The sequence below is a fragment of the Nothoprocta perdicaria genome, unplaced genomic scaffold (genome assembly GCF_003342845.1).
Source record: "Nothoprocta perdicaria isolate Ctin4 unplaced genomic scaffold, notPer1 scaffold_44, whole genome shotgun sequence".
NCBI lineage: Eukaryota > Metazoa > Chordata > Aves > Tinamiformes > Tinamidae > Nothoprocta > Nothoprocta perdicaria.
The window spans coordinates 3,793,516-3,807,241 of NW_020455688.1; the positions used below are offsets into that span (position 1 = coordinate 3,793,516).

At 40.0% G+C, this 13,726-nt stretch overlaps 1 protein-coding gene across 1 annotated transcript in view; it reads left to right on the forward strand.

Moving 5' to 3' along the window:
• Positions 1 to 13,726, forward strand: part of PTPN12 (protein tyrosine phosphatase, non-receptor type 12) — a 57,154-nt gene that overhangs the window by 27,753 nt on the left and 15,675 nt on the right. The window contains exons 5-12 of the mRNA XM_026046400.1: positions 390 to 428; positions 1,243 to 1,314; positions 3,905 to 3,964; positions 5,241 to 5,383; positions 6,708 to 6,774; positions 7,077 to 7,154; positions 7,258 to 7,356; positions 13,595 to 13,680. Coding sequence (XP_025902185.1) covers positions 390 to 428; positions 1,243 to 1,314; positions 3,905 to 3,964; positions 5,241 to 5,383; positions 6,708 to 6,774; positions 7,077 to 7,154; positions 7,258 to 7,356; positions 13,595 to 13,680 — 644 coding nt within the window. The remainder of the gene's footprint in view (positions 1 to 389; positions 429 to 1,242; positions 1,315 to 3,904; positions 3,965 to 5,240; positions 5,384 to 6,707; positions 6,775 to 7,076; positions 7,155 to 7,257; positions 7,357 to 13,594; positions 13,681 to 13,726) is intronic.

Sequence of the window (13,726 nt, forward strand, 5' to 3'; positions counted from 1 at the left end):
ACCATTTTTAAGCAGCTTGTCATCTTTGCCAGATATAGCTCTATTTTCTTACAGTCAGTGAACGGATACATATTTCTATGATTAAATGCCAGATTGTGCAGTCAATTTAAAATTATTAAATGAACAAGACATCCCTGGAGGATGGCAGTGAACTCAAAGTCCATCAGATTTAAGATAGTGCACTACTGTTATGGATTCTTTTGTGCAGGATAAAACGTGAATGCTATTTTAGAATTAAAATAATGTGCATAAGCAGAGAAGGAAGTTATTATAGGTTTCTTCTGAAGCAGCCACTTGAGGAATGTCCATGATTGCTTGGGTGGAAAAGGGCTTTTGCTCTGTGAATTTGTGATCTAGATTTGACTGACTTCTATTGTCTTCCTTTCCAGATAATAGTGATGGCCTGTCGAGAGTTTGAAATGGGAAGGGTAAGTATGTCAAATACAAAAGCCAAATGTTGTTGCCCACCTAGAACAAATGTTAATACCTTTGAAGGCTCATATGCCACATCCATAACTTTAAAAAAAAAAAAAATCTTTTGATTGAATGAGAATAGTTCCCTTCTGTATTTGTATGCATAAAAAATAATGAAAGCAGATGATTTTTAATTCTATCTTCTGGTAAAAATATTTRCATTATTGTGTAGGAGTCTTTTTAGTGGAATATACTCCTATCTTTGTAGACAGAACTGTCCTAGCAATCTGTTATTGGTCCTAGTACTGAAATTATTCTGTTGTGGGCTGTGTTYGATTAGGAAAATCCCCAGTCTTTCAAAATTTTTTGTTAATTGCAACTGGAGAAAGAAAACATCTACCTTTTTAAATCTCTCTCTCCTAAATTCTTAAGTCTATAGGAAGGATGAAATGCAGTCCAGAATTATTACCTCTGAGCTTGCACAAAAACTGCATCAGCTCATGTTCCTTCCCAACAWATGTTGTATGCTTGCACATGCATTAGGCAGTTTTAGAGTTCATGCCCTAATTTAAAAAGACACTTTTAGATGTGGCTGTTCCTCTTCTGGTTCTGCTTTTTTATCCCCACTTTTGGATGTCCCCAAAAAAGACATGTTGCTGTCTTGGAAGAGCTTCAGCTTCCAGTTAACAAGTTATGGCCAGATGTGAAGGAAGAGCATCAAAGGAAGGAGAAGGAATAAGGAATTGGAGATTATCAGCAATTCTGTTCTGCTTTTAACTATCTTGCAATGCGATACATGAATTAAACTAAGATTCTTTGCTTTAACAGAAAAAATGTGAACGTTATTGGCCTTTGTATGGAGAAGCAGCTGTAACTTTTGGACCATTTCGCGTTTCTTGTGTAAGTATAGAGCTATAATGAACTCAAATTTTTTAATGCTATTGTAACCACTGTTTTAGGTTCATTTYGTATCAGACCTCATAGTACGAAACAGATGCTTTTTTATAATTCTTTAGTACAAAGATTCACTCCAGGCCTTTAAGGAAAATAATGTCTGGATCTAAGCTAAACGTTTTTGAAAGCTCTGTCCCTTTAAAAAATGGTAGGGAACCTACGTGCTTTGGTTGAGTATCTTCCTATATGCAATTTCTTCATTTCTATATACAATGTAATTTTTAATGTCTATCCCATATTCCAAAATTTACATAATATTAATGCARTTGTTGCTGTGTTTTGCTATGCCTTATATGTTCAGGGCATGCAAATAAGTGACACATAAATAGGAAACTTTCCTTAAGCTACATAGAATTAAAAAATAAGCAACACAAGCAGAACAAATGGCAATTAGACTTTTAAATAGTTTAAATTTATTTCTGTTTGTGACATCTTCATGTTTATTTGAAAGCACTTCTGAACAAAATAATGACTAGCAGATCACCGTGCGGTCTGAAGCTTTTCCTGAAGAATTCCCTGTGGCTGCCTAAGCTACAAGATGATTCCAGAAAGAYGTCCAGAAAGATGTCTGCCTCCATTGCAAGTAGTTTCAGGAGGTCTGAGCCATAAGTACAGGAAGGAATTCAAAATAATCCTTTTTTTYCCCACAAATTCTGCTATTTCAGCATCATATGAATAGTTTGAAACATCCCAGTGAGCTTTTGCAGTCATCTGTAGAGAGTGTTGGAAAGGAAAAGAAGTCATGGTGCAACTAGCATGTTAGCAAAACCAGCAGAAGTGGTTCCCATCCTTGAGCGTGGGGTGTTCAGAATCTGGATGAGAATAAAACATGAAGGAGCACGGACACCCAAATAAATGAGCCTGTGAGCAGTTTCTTTAGCACGTGTGTATGTGGTGTTTCTTGGGCTCACATTCAAGGGCTTTTGTACATTGTGCACGTGGTTTTCTGTCATAGACACGTGTCTTGGGAAAGAGGATAGGAAATGGGTTGTCTATAGGATGGCCAGTGTGAAAACTGTCCACTTATTCCTATACCTTGTTGCTTACTTGATGCACAAGGTGAATTTTTCTGTTAGGCCACAAGGGTTTAGTTTCCCAGGAGCTTTTGAGACATTTTGTCAGCATGTGTAGAACAGCCTGGTAAGGATGCAGCGGGGCTGTGAGGTGGGTCTGATATTGTGGGATGACTTTCTTTCCATGACCATTGATTTCTTCAAAGGTGGGTGGTCAAGATTTCATTTTCAAGAGGCTATTGCAGTTCTTGATCACCACCTAATCAGTATAAATGATCTTGCTGTGAAATTTTAACACTTGAGCTCATCATTAGTTTAAGTTGTCCATTTATTTCAAAGCAGTGGAATTGAAAACCCCTAAATAAATCTCAGGCCTCTCTCCTTTTCTCCTTAATTCAAAAATACGTAGGTTTGAAGAGGAGCTGCTGCTCGTTCTTGGAGGAAGCCTTTAGTGTGCTCAGAAAGGGCTGGCAGGCCAGCTCGCCAAGCTGCTCTTAGGCCTAGAAAGCCACTGTGCTAAGATTCAGTGCAATTCAAATACACCTTGTCAAGAAAACCTAATGTACAAGGTTCAGCCCTCTTTGCTACCATTAAAAATATTTGGAAAATTGACTTGTTCTTTTGTCCTGTACCTAGTGGATGATGACCTCTTAGTGGGCAGATATTGCAGCAGTATTTGTGAGCAGGAATTGAATGTACATTGAAGTTGACTTTCAACCCCAATAGTATCTGGGCTGTGTTGCTGCTAGCGATGCAGTAATCTGTTTAAAACCTGCAGCGTGTCACAAGTGATTGTTTTTTGGATTGAAAATAAGCTCCTTGTGGAAGAAAGGAGCCCATTAAGTCCTGCACATGATCTCTTAAATTCACCGTGGAAAGCTATAATACTTAAGTCATCTTCAAATTGTGAAGTTAATGATGTTTTAAATACATTACTGTTGCTTTGTGTATGCAATGTAAACCTTTGCTGCTGTTCCAAAAGTAGATCAGAAAATTCTGGGAGCCTCAAAGTTGGGCTTTTTGGCTACAAACTAATAATTCCAGTGGCCTGTGCAGATGTATCCCTGCTTTTTATAATCGAAAGGAAAAAAATGAAAAGGGGGTATCACAAAACTCGAATGGTAGCAGAAAAGAAGCTGCAGTTCATACAGCAGGGATGTTATAAAGGGATGGATGTAAAAGAATATCTATGAGATATTAATGTATGGAGAAATGGAAGAGAAGTATTTTAGACTGCCGTTATGAAGTTCTATTAGCAGTTTCGTGAGCATGGTAGAGAATTAGTAGGTTGAGAACACACATTTTTGTTTTACATAGAAATAAAGTGTTTCATGGGTATGTTGGGTACAGAAAACAAAATAGCTGCCTTTTTAATTAACATTTTGATTGTCTACTTTTTGGGCAAATCATCCATATAAAATAGATTTTTTTTTTTAAGAAAAAGGGCTAGAGTGTAAATCTAGAGCTTCACTTCTATCCCATGTGCTGCATGTTCATCTTTTCTCATCTTTTCTCTAACTTAGGAAGCTGAGCAAGAAAGAACAGACTACTTCATTAGAACATTATTACTTGAATTCCAGAATGTAAGTATGGGGAAATTCCTGGTCTCAAGGTCAGCTTGCCACTTGCTTAAGTTACCTAAAGTAGTAACTGTGGGAACTTGTAAAAAGTTCCCTGCCTGGTGTTTAGAGGCTGGTTCTATGTGTTTGTAAATYTGCAAGCTTAGAGATGATGTTGAAGTAACTTTACCAGGTAAGAAGCAGAAGTAGGAAACTACTTGTTTTGTTTGTTCTTATTTGTATCCTTGGATAGCTGAAGCTGCTTTCTAAGCTGAAGTTAAATTAATTAAATGAAGATTTTTGTGTAGAACTTTATTTGACAGTTGTAACTTCTCTGCACGCTATTGGATTTACGTAATCAGATGGATTTCCTTAAGTTTAATTTCTTGGACTGGATTTTCTCTTCTATTTTTAGCAGCTACAGTACTTACATCTGACCAAAGCTTCAGAATTACTGGTTTCAGTTTGAAGCTGTGATCTGTATGTGCATGCTCAAAAGTCCCCTSTGTTGGTTCTCTAATAACGAAAGAGAAGGTAGCACAGGTCTGGAAAGTTAGTTCCTTTTAGGATCAGAATCCTTTGAAGATTTACTAGAATCAAGAGGTGCGACAGCAGTCTGGAAATGTGAATGTAAAGCTAGTTTTACTACAGATAGTTTGGATAACAATGATAAAGACAATTTAATTCATTTTTGTAGCAATTCAGGAACTTCAGTAGCTAGTTAAAGTCTGTGGGTTTTTTTGCTTTGTCTTTACTGTTTTTGCTATATAAAGTAACTAGCATAAAGTTGTACCTAATTTTGTTGCAGATGGGATCCAGATTTGCATGTGTCCTGTTTTTCATGTTACTTCCTTTTTTAACTTTATTTTGTAATCTGACAAATTTATCAAAGAATAGTTTTTTCTAATGTAAATTACTTGAATGAGACTGGAAAAAGAACCTTTCATGATGGTCTTCCCCCTTTTCATCCCTCTTTTCCAGTTCAAAGCTGGGCCATCTTTTAATTAACTGATTTATTTTGAGACTCCTTTTAAATAGCAGAGTTTTGAGACTCTTTTTTAAACATTGTGGGTCCTTTAACACATGTACTGGGGAGGTGATTTTCACCCCTTCTGTAAAATATCGCATCGTGCTCAAACATTAGCAGTGCTCAAAATACCACTGCCAAGTTCCGCTCTTGTTTCTGAAGTGATATGAGCTGTAATGTTTTTGTACAGTAAATATCTTTGATATGCGAAAAAATGAATCTGCATGGTACAAATACATATGGTCATTATGACCTTTTCTCCCCACTCCTCAGGAGACTCGTAGTGTCTATCAGTTCCATTATGTTAACTGGCCTGACCACGACGTCCCTTCGTCTTTCGATTCTATTCTGGACATGATCAGCTTGATGCGAGAATATCAGGAACATGAAGATGTGCCAATTTGTATACACTGCAGGTACCAAATATATTTATTTTTTAAGTTTAGGCAAGATACACTAGCTCAGTTCTAAACAGCAGTTATTTACCACAGAGAAGCATTTCCTCATGTCTAAATTTGGCCCAGAAGCCCATTCCTCATTGCCTGGAAAGCTGTGCAGAGTGGAATTTCCCTGCTGCTTCAATTGAAGATAGACTGTAGTACCAGGAGAATAGTTACCTTTCTGAAAAGGAAACAGCTTTGCTGTTCTTAAAGGTGAATATCTAAATCTGTATTAGGATGAATCAGCCTTTTTGAAGATCATGGCAAATGGATTAGCAAGGAATCCTTTCCCATGTAAGAGAATACAGCACCAAGTGCATCACTACTTGCTGCTTGCTTCTGAGGCTGCAGGTCCTTCCTGGACCCAGGCAATGAAACTCACTTCAGAACTGCATGGCCTGTGCATTCAACATGAGACACACAGAATTTGTCCTAACACTGTGCAATGAAAACTCATTCATAGCTGCCTCAAAACATTTCTCAGAGGTGGTTTTTTTTTTTTTTTTTTTTTGCCAGTTATATGACTGGTTTTTGTTGCTTTTTGTCTTCATTCAGATAGGAATTGCAGTCACTTCTTTTTGGAGATGAGAGAACTGAGTGTAGCTGTGGCTTCATTAACACCAAGCTTCAGGGTGTAATGGTTTTAATTAGCAGTCAAATCCATGAATACAAGTGTATTTGATTATTGAAGTCTAAATAAATCACAAGGAATTTATTCAGCACAGAACACTTCCTCTGCCTCATTCATCTCTTGAATGACAATAAAACTGTAGAACTAGTTTACCACAACAGTATAATTACAATGTAATGAATATGCATGCATTATAACTCTTTATCCATAAAGTGGCTAAAATCATGTTGTTAGGCTGAATAAATGACAGTTAAGTGTCACTTTTTTATCTACCGAACTGAAATATGAGTGATAAAATACAGACATACTGAATCACATCTTATTCTCCTAAATGAGCATGTTTATCATTAATCTTGAAAAAWTCCCTACTATTGAAGCAATAGTGACTAATAGCAGTTTGAGGAAAGAGACAAGAAAAATGTCAAAACAGAAATATTTCTATGATTGCAGTTCTGTTGAGCTCTGCATTTAAAATCTTAACCCACTTCATTCTACCCTGCTGATTTCTTAACATGTTATAGTGTAAGACTGAGCCACATGAAAATGGTAGTTGAGAGATTTTAACTGAAGTGACTTTTGTTTTCACGTGGACTCTGGAAATGTGAAGCTTAATAGTGTATTTTTAACCATTTTAAATAATTCTAACCACCTGACTGTTTGTATTCATAGTGCAGGGTGTGGAAGAACAGGAGCCATCTGTGCCATAGATTATACATGGAATTTGCTTAAAGCTGGGGTAAGGAATCTTAAAAGAACAAATTTTTGGCATTCTGTCATTTCATAACAATACTTCAGAAAGCTTCCAAATGCTTTAACATAGTGAAATATCTAACACGTTCCAAAATTCTTTCGTTAAGTGTCAATTTAAAACCATTCAGGAAGAGATTTGTTCTTAAAAACAAATCTGAGTATATTTGGGTGGGAGAGAATGGATTGGCTCTGCTTGGAAAAGTTAAACACAGTTTTGCATGTTTGGCACCTACTGTATTGCTGCTCTGACAAACATTTAAGACAATCTAATTAACTTCTATATTCCAGAAAATACCTGAAGAATTCAATGTATTTAATTTAATACAAGAAATGAGGACACAAAGGCATTCTGCAGTGCAGACAAAGGTAATAGTTTGCTCTATGATAAATCTCACTATGTGATAAGTAATACACCATCATTCTTTTTAAAGACCACATGCACTAATTTTTATCTGGTAACCTTTTATAGGAGCAGTACGAACTTGTTCATCGAGCCATAGCACAACTATTTGAAAAGCAACTGCAAAAATATGAAAGTAGTGCAGACTGGACGATTGCAGATGGAGTGGTATGTTTGTTACAYACAAAATTCAGTCTTTTGAAATGACTTATAATTCAATTTCTGTTGTAAAGTCTGTTCAAGTGTTCTGTGGTGCTAAGGAAGATGCAGAACTTGTTTAGATTATGTGGAATTTTTGTTTGTTTTTTACCCTTGGAACCAATTGGCTGGTACTTAATGTATACTGATGACTCGGTTGGAAAAGCTGAGTCAGATAATTAAAGAAATATTTACCACTTATCCCTAATGCAATTGCAGTGGTGGAAGCAATAAAGTGAATTCTAACCTGGATAAATTGCAGGACCTCAACTTGAAAAAAAAGTTGATGCTTTCACAGCTTATCAGTTCATTTCTTTGACTGGCCCCTCTTCTCCAAAAAGAAAATAAAGGAAATAAAAATTTTGTCTAAACTTTCTGAGATGATAAAGAGCAAATTCAACTCTCCAGTCAGTGACTGAGTTCTTCATTTTGTTTCATAGTTATCTTGGTTATAATGAATGAAAATGTCATCTCAATATTTAATAATCAAAGTAAATTGAAATTGGCAGTTATTTGGAAATGAACAGAGGGCAGGAAGCAGTACGTATGCTGTGCCCACTTGCAGCTTGCATACTCTCAGAAGATGTGGTCTGCTTGTCCTGGAAGAGCATTGCAGAACTGAAGCATTAGACATTTCGAGGAGGATCAAAGGTGTCAGAAAACCCTTATTTAGAGAACATTCAGATTGAGCAGGGCTCTACCTGGAAAAGGAGTGGCTAGAAAGAAAGGAGTTAATAAAATATATAAAATAAATAACAGTGAGTATCTGATATCTGCTGACCTCTCCAAAAAGCTGTCAGTGGGGCCTGGTAGATTCAGTGAAAGAATCTTCCCCRCGCAACGTGAATTGCTCCTAACCACTGATTGCTGAAAGCCCATGGTTTTGAGGTGGATATATCCTCAGTGGGCAGCCATCTGCTGTGAGCTTATTTAGGGGCCTAAACTCCAACCTATGAAGTTCTAGAGCTGCAGACTCTTGGAAAATATTCCATGGAGAGATTGCTGCATGTTTGCTTGGTCCTAGTACTCTACCCTCTGCATTTCCTCGGAGGTCCTGCCAGAAATGGTGCCAAGTGGGTGTTTTGGGCCGCCCAGGTGCCCTGCTACATGCTGGGCAGTGGCATGTGCTTGTGCCCTGCTGCAGGGGGATGCAGAAAAATTACGCATAAGAATGGCTGTGCTGAAATAATTTGTTATCAAGTTAGCCATGAGGCAGCAGTGCCCTTGTGGCCAAGAAGGTCAATGGGCTCCTGGCTGCATCAGGAGGATGTTGCCAGCAGGTGGAGGGGAGCTCTACAACCTCTGGAGCATGGGGAAGCTGTAGCTGCTTTTTCACTGTAGTTGCCCAGGTCCGCGTACAGAAGTAGCTCACAGGGATGGAAAATACCAGTGCTTGATCATCTGGGTGAAATTCCTTTATTTCCTTCAGAGCTGTGTGGTAGCTAGTGTGAGTCATAGCGAGAGCAGCAGCCAGGGATTGTCTGGACCATTCTGCTGCTCAGATTTCAGCCAGGACAGCAAGTAGCCATCTGAGGGTAAATAATACGGTCATGTAAAGGGTGAGGTCTTTAGACAACTCTTTTTAAGAGAGGCAAAAATTGTTTCCAGGGTATTATGAAACACTTTGGAACGAGCCGGTGCCCTTGCCTCACGCTTTGGGAAGCCGTGGCAGCTGCATGGCCTTCGTGCTCCAGGGTTGCACTGGTGCCATGCAAGCGCTTCCAAAGACCAGAGTATGTCTGCTTGGGGCATAATATTGGTAGTTATACAGAAGGTCATACTACTAAACGATTCAAATAAAGCAAAACACAACCCTCTTCATTTATTTCACACCAATAGCACTTCATACAGATGGTTTAGTGGTTTTACTGTCCATTTGCTGTTGCAGTTGCCTACTAGGTTTAAGYTACTCAGGCTTTGCAAACAGCCTCTGTCAGGGGCATCATAGGAGGAAGTTAATGAGCAGCAGAACTCACAAGGAAGTAGCTGAGACCCGATCCCAACCATGTGTTTCCGAGCTTGGCAGCTCTGCCACGCTGGGAACAAGACTGTAAAATGTCAACAAAAACCATGTGCTCTGTTTCAAATGGATTTCGTTTGAATTGGAAATTCTTACAAAAGTACACTTAAGGATTTAAAACCTTGTAGGAAACATAAATGTGCTGAGATGATATAGTGAGGCAGTTGTGCACTGTCGCAGTACAGTTGTACTTTTTATTATGAATGTTTTCAAGTATGAATGTGTATAAAATCATACTGAATGTATGAAACAAATTACAAAAACAAGTCTGTMTTGGTTTGTGTTTGGGTGCTGGGAAATAGATGTGAGCTCATAAACACTGCTCATCTGATGAGGCATTAGTCACCCTCGTAGGAGCAGAGTGTTTTACAAGCTGTTTGGGAGGTTTCTCTACGATGTGAAATGAACCCTGTCTGTCTTGGATGATTTAGCAGCTGGATGAAATTCCATGTAACTGGATGTTCTGTATGTGGAGGGGGAAAAAAAGGAAAATTGATTCAAGTTAAACACATAGTAGATGAGTGTATTTATTTTTAAGAACATTTATCAATACCAATTCTACATGATAGCCTTGGGGACTGTATATATTTGTCTCTGCGTGTGTTGGGTGTTTGTGTTTTAGCTGATGCTTTTCACTTGCAGATCGTATTCTGCCCTACAAKACAACGTGTGTGTGGAGAAGCAGCAGCGCCGAGTGCTGCCAGGAGGCTGTGATTGGGAAGACTGGGAGGGGGTTTTCTTAATTCTGCCATCTGTTCCTCTCAGCAGATGAGCTCATCCCTGAGAGATACCCTACATCCGTGGCTGAGCTTCCTCTCTTCCACCACATGCTAGTAATTCTGCAATTTCACAGAATCACAGAGTGGTTGAGGTCAGAAGGGACCCCTAGAGCTCATCCAGTCCARCCCCCTGCTCCAGCAGGGACACCCAGAGCACGGGGCACAGGGCGGCATCCAGGCGCCTTTGSAAGATCTCCAGAGAAGGAGACTCCACAGCCTCCCTGGGCAGCCTGKGCCAGGGCTCTGGCACCCTCACACCAAACAAGTTCTTCCTCACATGCACATGGAGCTGCCTGGGTTTCAGCTTGCACCCATTGCCCCTTGTCCTGTCACTGGCCACCGCTGAGAAGAGTTTGGCCCCTTCCTCCCTACATTCCCGCTTCATGAAYTTATACATGTTAATCTGATCCCTTCTCAGCCTTCTCCAGGCTAAACAGGCCCAGCTCACTCAGTCTCTCCTCATACGAGAGATGTTCCAGTCCCTTCATCATCTTTGTCASTCTCCACAGGACCCTCTCTAGAAGCTCCATGTCCCTCTTATACKGGGGAGCCCAGAACTGCACACAAACCTGTTCACATGTGTCTGTACCTGACAGAAAGCTAAATCAGCAAGCTGGTATTAATCAAAGAGCACAAAACATTGGGTGTTGTTACCTTTCATGTTTCAGAGCTGGGCAGGTGCCATGGATTTGCTCGGAGGCGGCAGCAAGCAGCGCTTTGCAGCTGCAGAGCGGCAGGGCCGCGCGGTGCCGCGGCGCCTYGCAGCTCCCCAGGGCCCTCACACGCTGCTGCTTTCCCCCGGTGGGATAAAGCCTCTGGCAGAGGCCTGTGGAGACCAGGGGGAGAAGAGGCTTCCCTGGAGGGCTCTCTCTKGGCTCTCTCTCACTCTGCCTGTTTGCAGTGAAGCTCTGAGGTGCTGCAGCAGAACAGCCCGTCCCCGGCTTGCAGGACTAGCTGCCCACTCCGGGTACAGGCGGTTAGGGGATCCTTTGGGTGCAGAATCGGTGCCTTTGGTGCCCCCTGCAGTAACGCTTGGATATTGGGCTGCTTTGGAGGGTGCCGTGTTGGCTCTACGTGGGCAGGAAAGCGGCGTTGCTGCTGTCACACACCGGGATCCTCAGCATTTCTGGCACCAGCCGTCTGTGTGGCCGTGTCCCCGAGCAAGGACATCTCTCTTTGCTTGAAACATGCTTCCAAACAGAGTCACCTGTGAGGCAAGGCAGAAGAGCTTCACGTGGTTTCTGTGCGTGTCTGAACGGAGGGAATTTGAGGGACATGGAGAGATTAATCTTGTTAAATTAGTATGTCTGGAATTATTTGCAGTTAGTTTTAAAAGGTTTTTCGGGCYCTTTCTGCTTCTGAGGTGGTCCTGGAAAACTGACAAAGGTGTTGAGCAAAACTTGTACCGAGATAAAATAAACCTGCTTGTGTTCAGTTAACACATCAAACTCRGCATTGATGCTACTTGTCAATGTCTCTTCAGCTGTGTCAGTCACTGTGCAGTTTTATCCATGAAGAAGTTAAAATGAAGGAAAAAGAGCTAAATTTATTAAATTTAGCTCACTTCTATTTGAGAACCATCCACTGAATACTAATTCCARTTCAGTCGGCTACAACAGGATCAGGTGACCTGTTCTTATTACTGCTATTTTATTTAATCCATTGCTCCTGGAACCCCAAAATTGTTCTGAATAGCTTTGAGATGACAAAGAAACTCAGTATTGTGACATGGATGCAGAAAGGTCTGGAGCGTTTGGGAGGCTGAGTGTGAGTGCATCAGCACTGCCAAATATCAAGGTTCTTGTCTGGGAAAAGAAAGGGCAGGGGGGAATTCAGGCTGAAGTGAGACTTCGTGTGTGAGCTGTGGCTAAGCCACTGGAGGCAGCTGATCCACCGTCTTCAGCCTCTTCCTCTGGGCTCACAGCTCGAGTAGTTTGCAAGACCTTCAGGCTCCACTCCAAGGAATCTTGGAATGCTGGGAACACAGTCACCTGCTGCCTTTGTGGCCATACGGCTGTAGCAGCTTTGGCTGCTGTTTCACCCTTGCCCCTAAAAGCTTGATTGTTACAGTGGAAGAGCCACAGGAATGTGAAAACCCTGATGTARTTTGGCTGAAAAAGCCACCACAACCCATTGATAAATGAGCGATAGAGAGAAAGAGTAAGGTATTTTCCTCTGCTGGAATATTTCTGGAATGCTGGATTGGTCAGTGACTTCATGGAGGTTTGGGCCTGAGTGAAGAACAATAAGTGGATTCTTCACTGGAAAATCATGACTTCAATTAGCTCTCTGGGAAGCAGCATTTGATAATAGATTCTTCACACTAGCAGAGAGTGATAGCAATTGAAAATGAAAATTAAAATGGAAATTTTAAGTGAATTTAAAGGAAATGAAACTTAGATTTAACAAGGTATACTTTTAAGTGAGGGTAATTAGCTGTTCAAATAAGGTATATTTTTCAAAGCTAGAAATACTTGGCAATCTTACAAAGGGTGCTGTCTGATTCAAATGTAACTATCAGATGCAAAGCAGCAAGTGACAGGGAATTTCCTTTTGCTTGTGTTGTCACTCAACCTGAACAGAGATGCTCAGAGGTAATAAGGTCCCTGATATTGTGCTTGGAAATAAATTACATGTGTTCTGAGAGGTTTTAATTAGTTTTCAAAAGGAAAAAAAAGACTGGACAAGAATTTTTCAAAAATAAAATGCTTACTAAACTCAAGGCGACACTCAGCTTCCTAGTTTTGTTGGCTCTGGAGCCAACATGTACATGCATGGAAGTGGTTTATCAGCCTTAGGGTTTTGTATCATCTGTTTATATGGATTTTCTGGTCCTCCTGAAATACAGGAACATCTTTGTGCTCTACAGAATGTTGGACTTCATTGTACATGGGAGCGAGACAGTCTGAAGGTGTCTTAAAACAGTGCAGTAAACCTAATCCCACTCAGCTACTTACAGTGCTGAAAACTTGATTTTCTTATTGTAGTATAGATTAGTCTCATGTTAAATGGCCTGATTGTACAAGTGAAAATAATTAGGCTGACTAAAAAATTAGCACTCTATGTAAATAATGTGGAGGAGGTAAAATAATGTGAGGTTTCTCACTACTAACCTGAGAGATGAGCTTTTGAGGATTTTCATTAGTGGATATACACTGATATGCAAAACAAAAAGCTTGGTCAGAAATGGTTGAAACTGCATGTACAAAATATAAAATGGTGTTGTGAATTTAGCATAGAATTTGATCTGTATGTAAAATAAAAAGTGATCTCAGTGTATGCTGGCTGAAAAATAAGTATTGCCATGTGTTCTTCTCAGGTCTTGTTACTGATACTTGAGCCTTCAGGTGTAAGTATTATGTTTCTGTCMGTTTTTCAGTTATAAATAACATCTTTTTGTTTTAATCAGGATGAAAATAATACAGAGGATGTTATCAGTTCTTCAGAAGCTGAGAAACAGGATTCTCCACCACCAAAGCCTCCAAGGACCCGCAGGTAGTTAACTATGTGAATATACTATTTTAAACTGGCAAATTTTCAC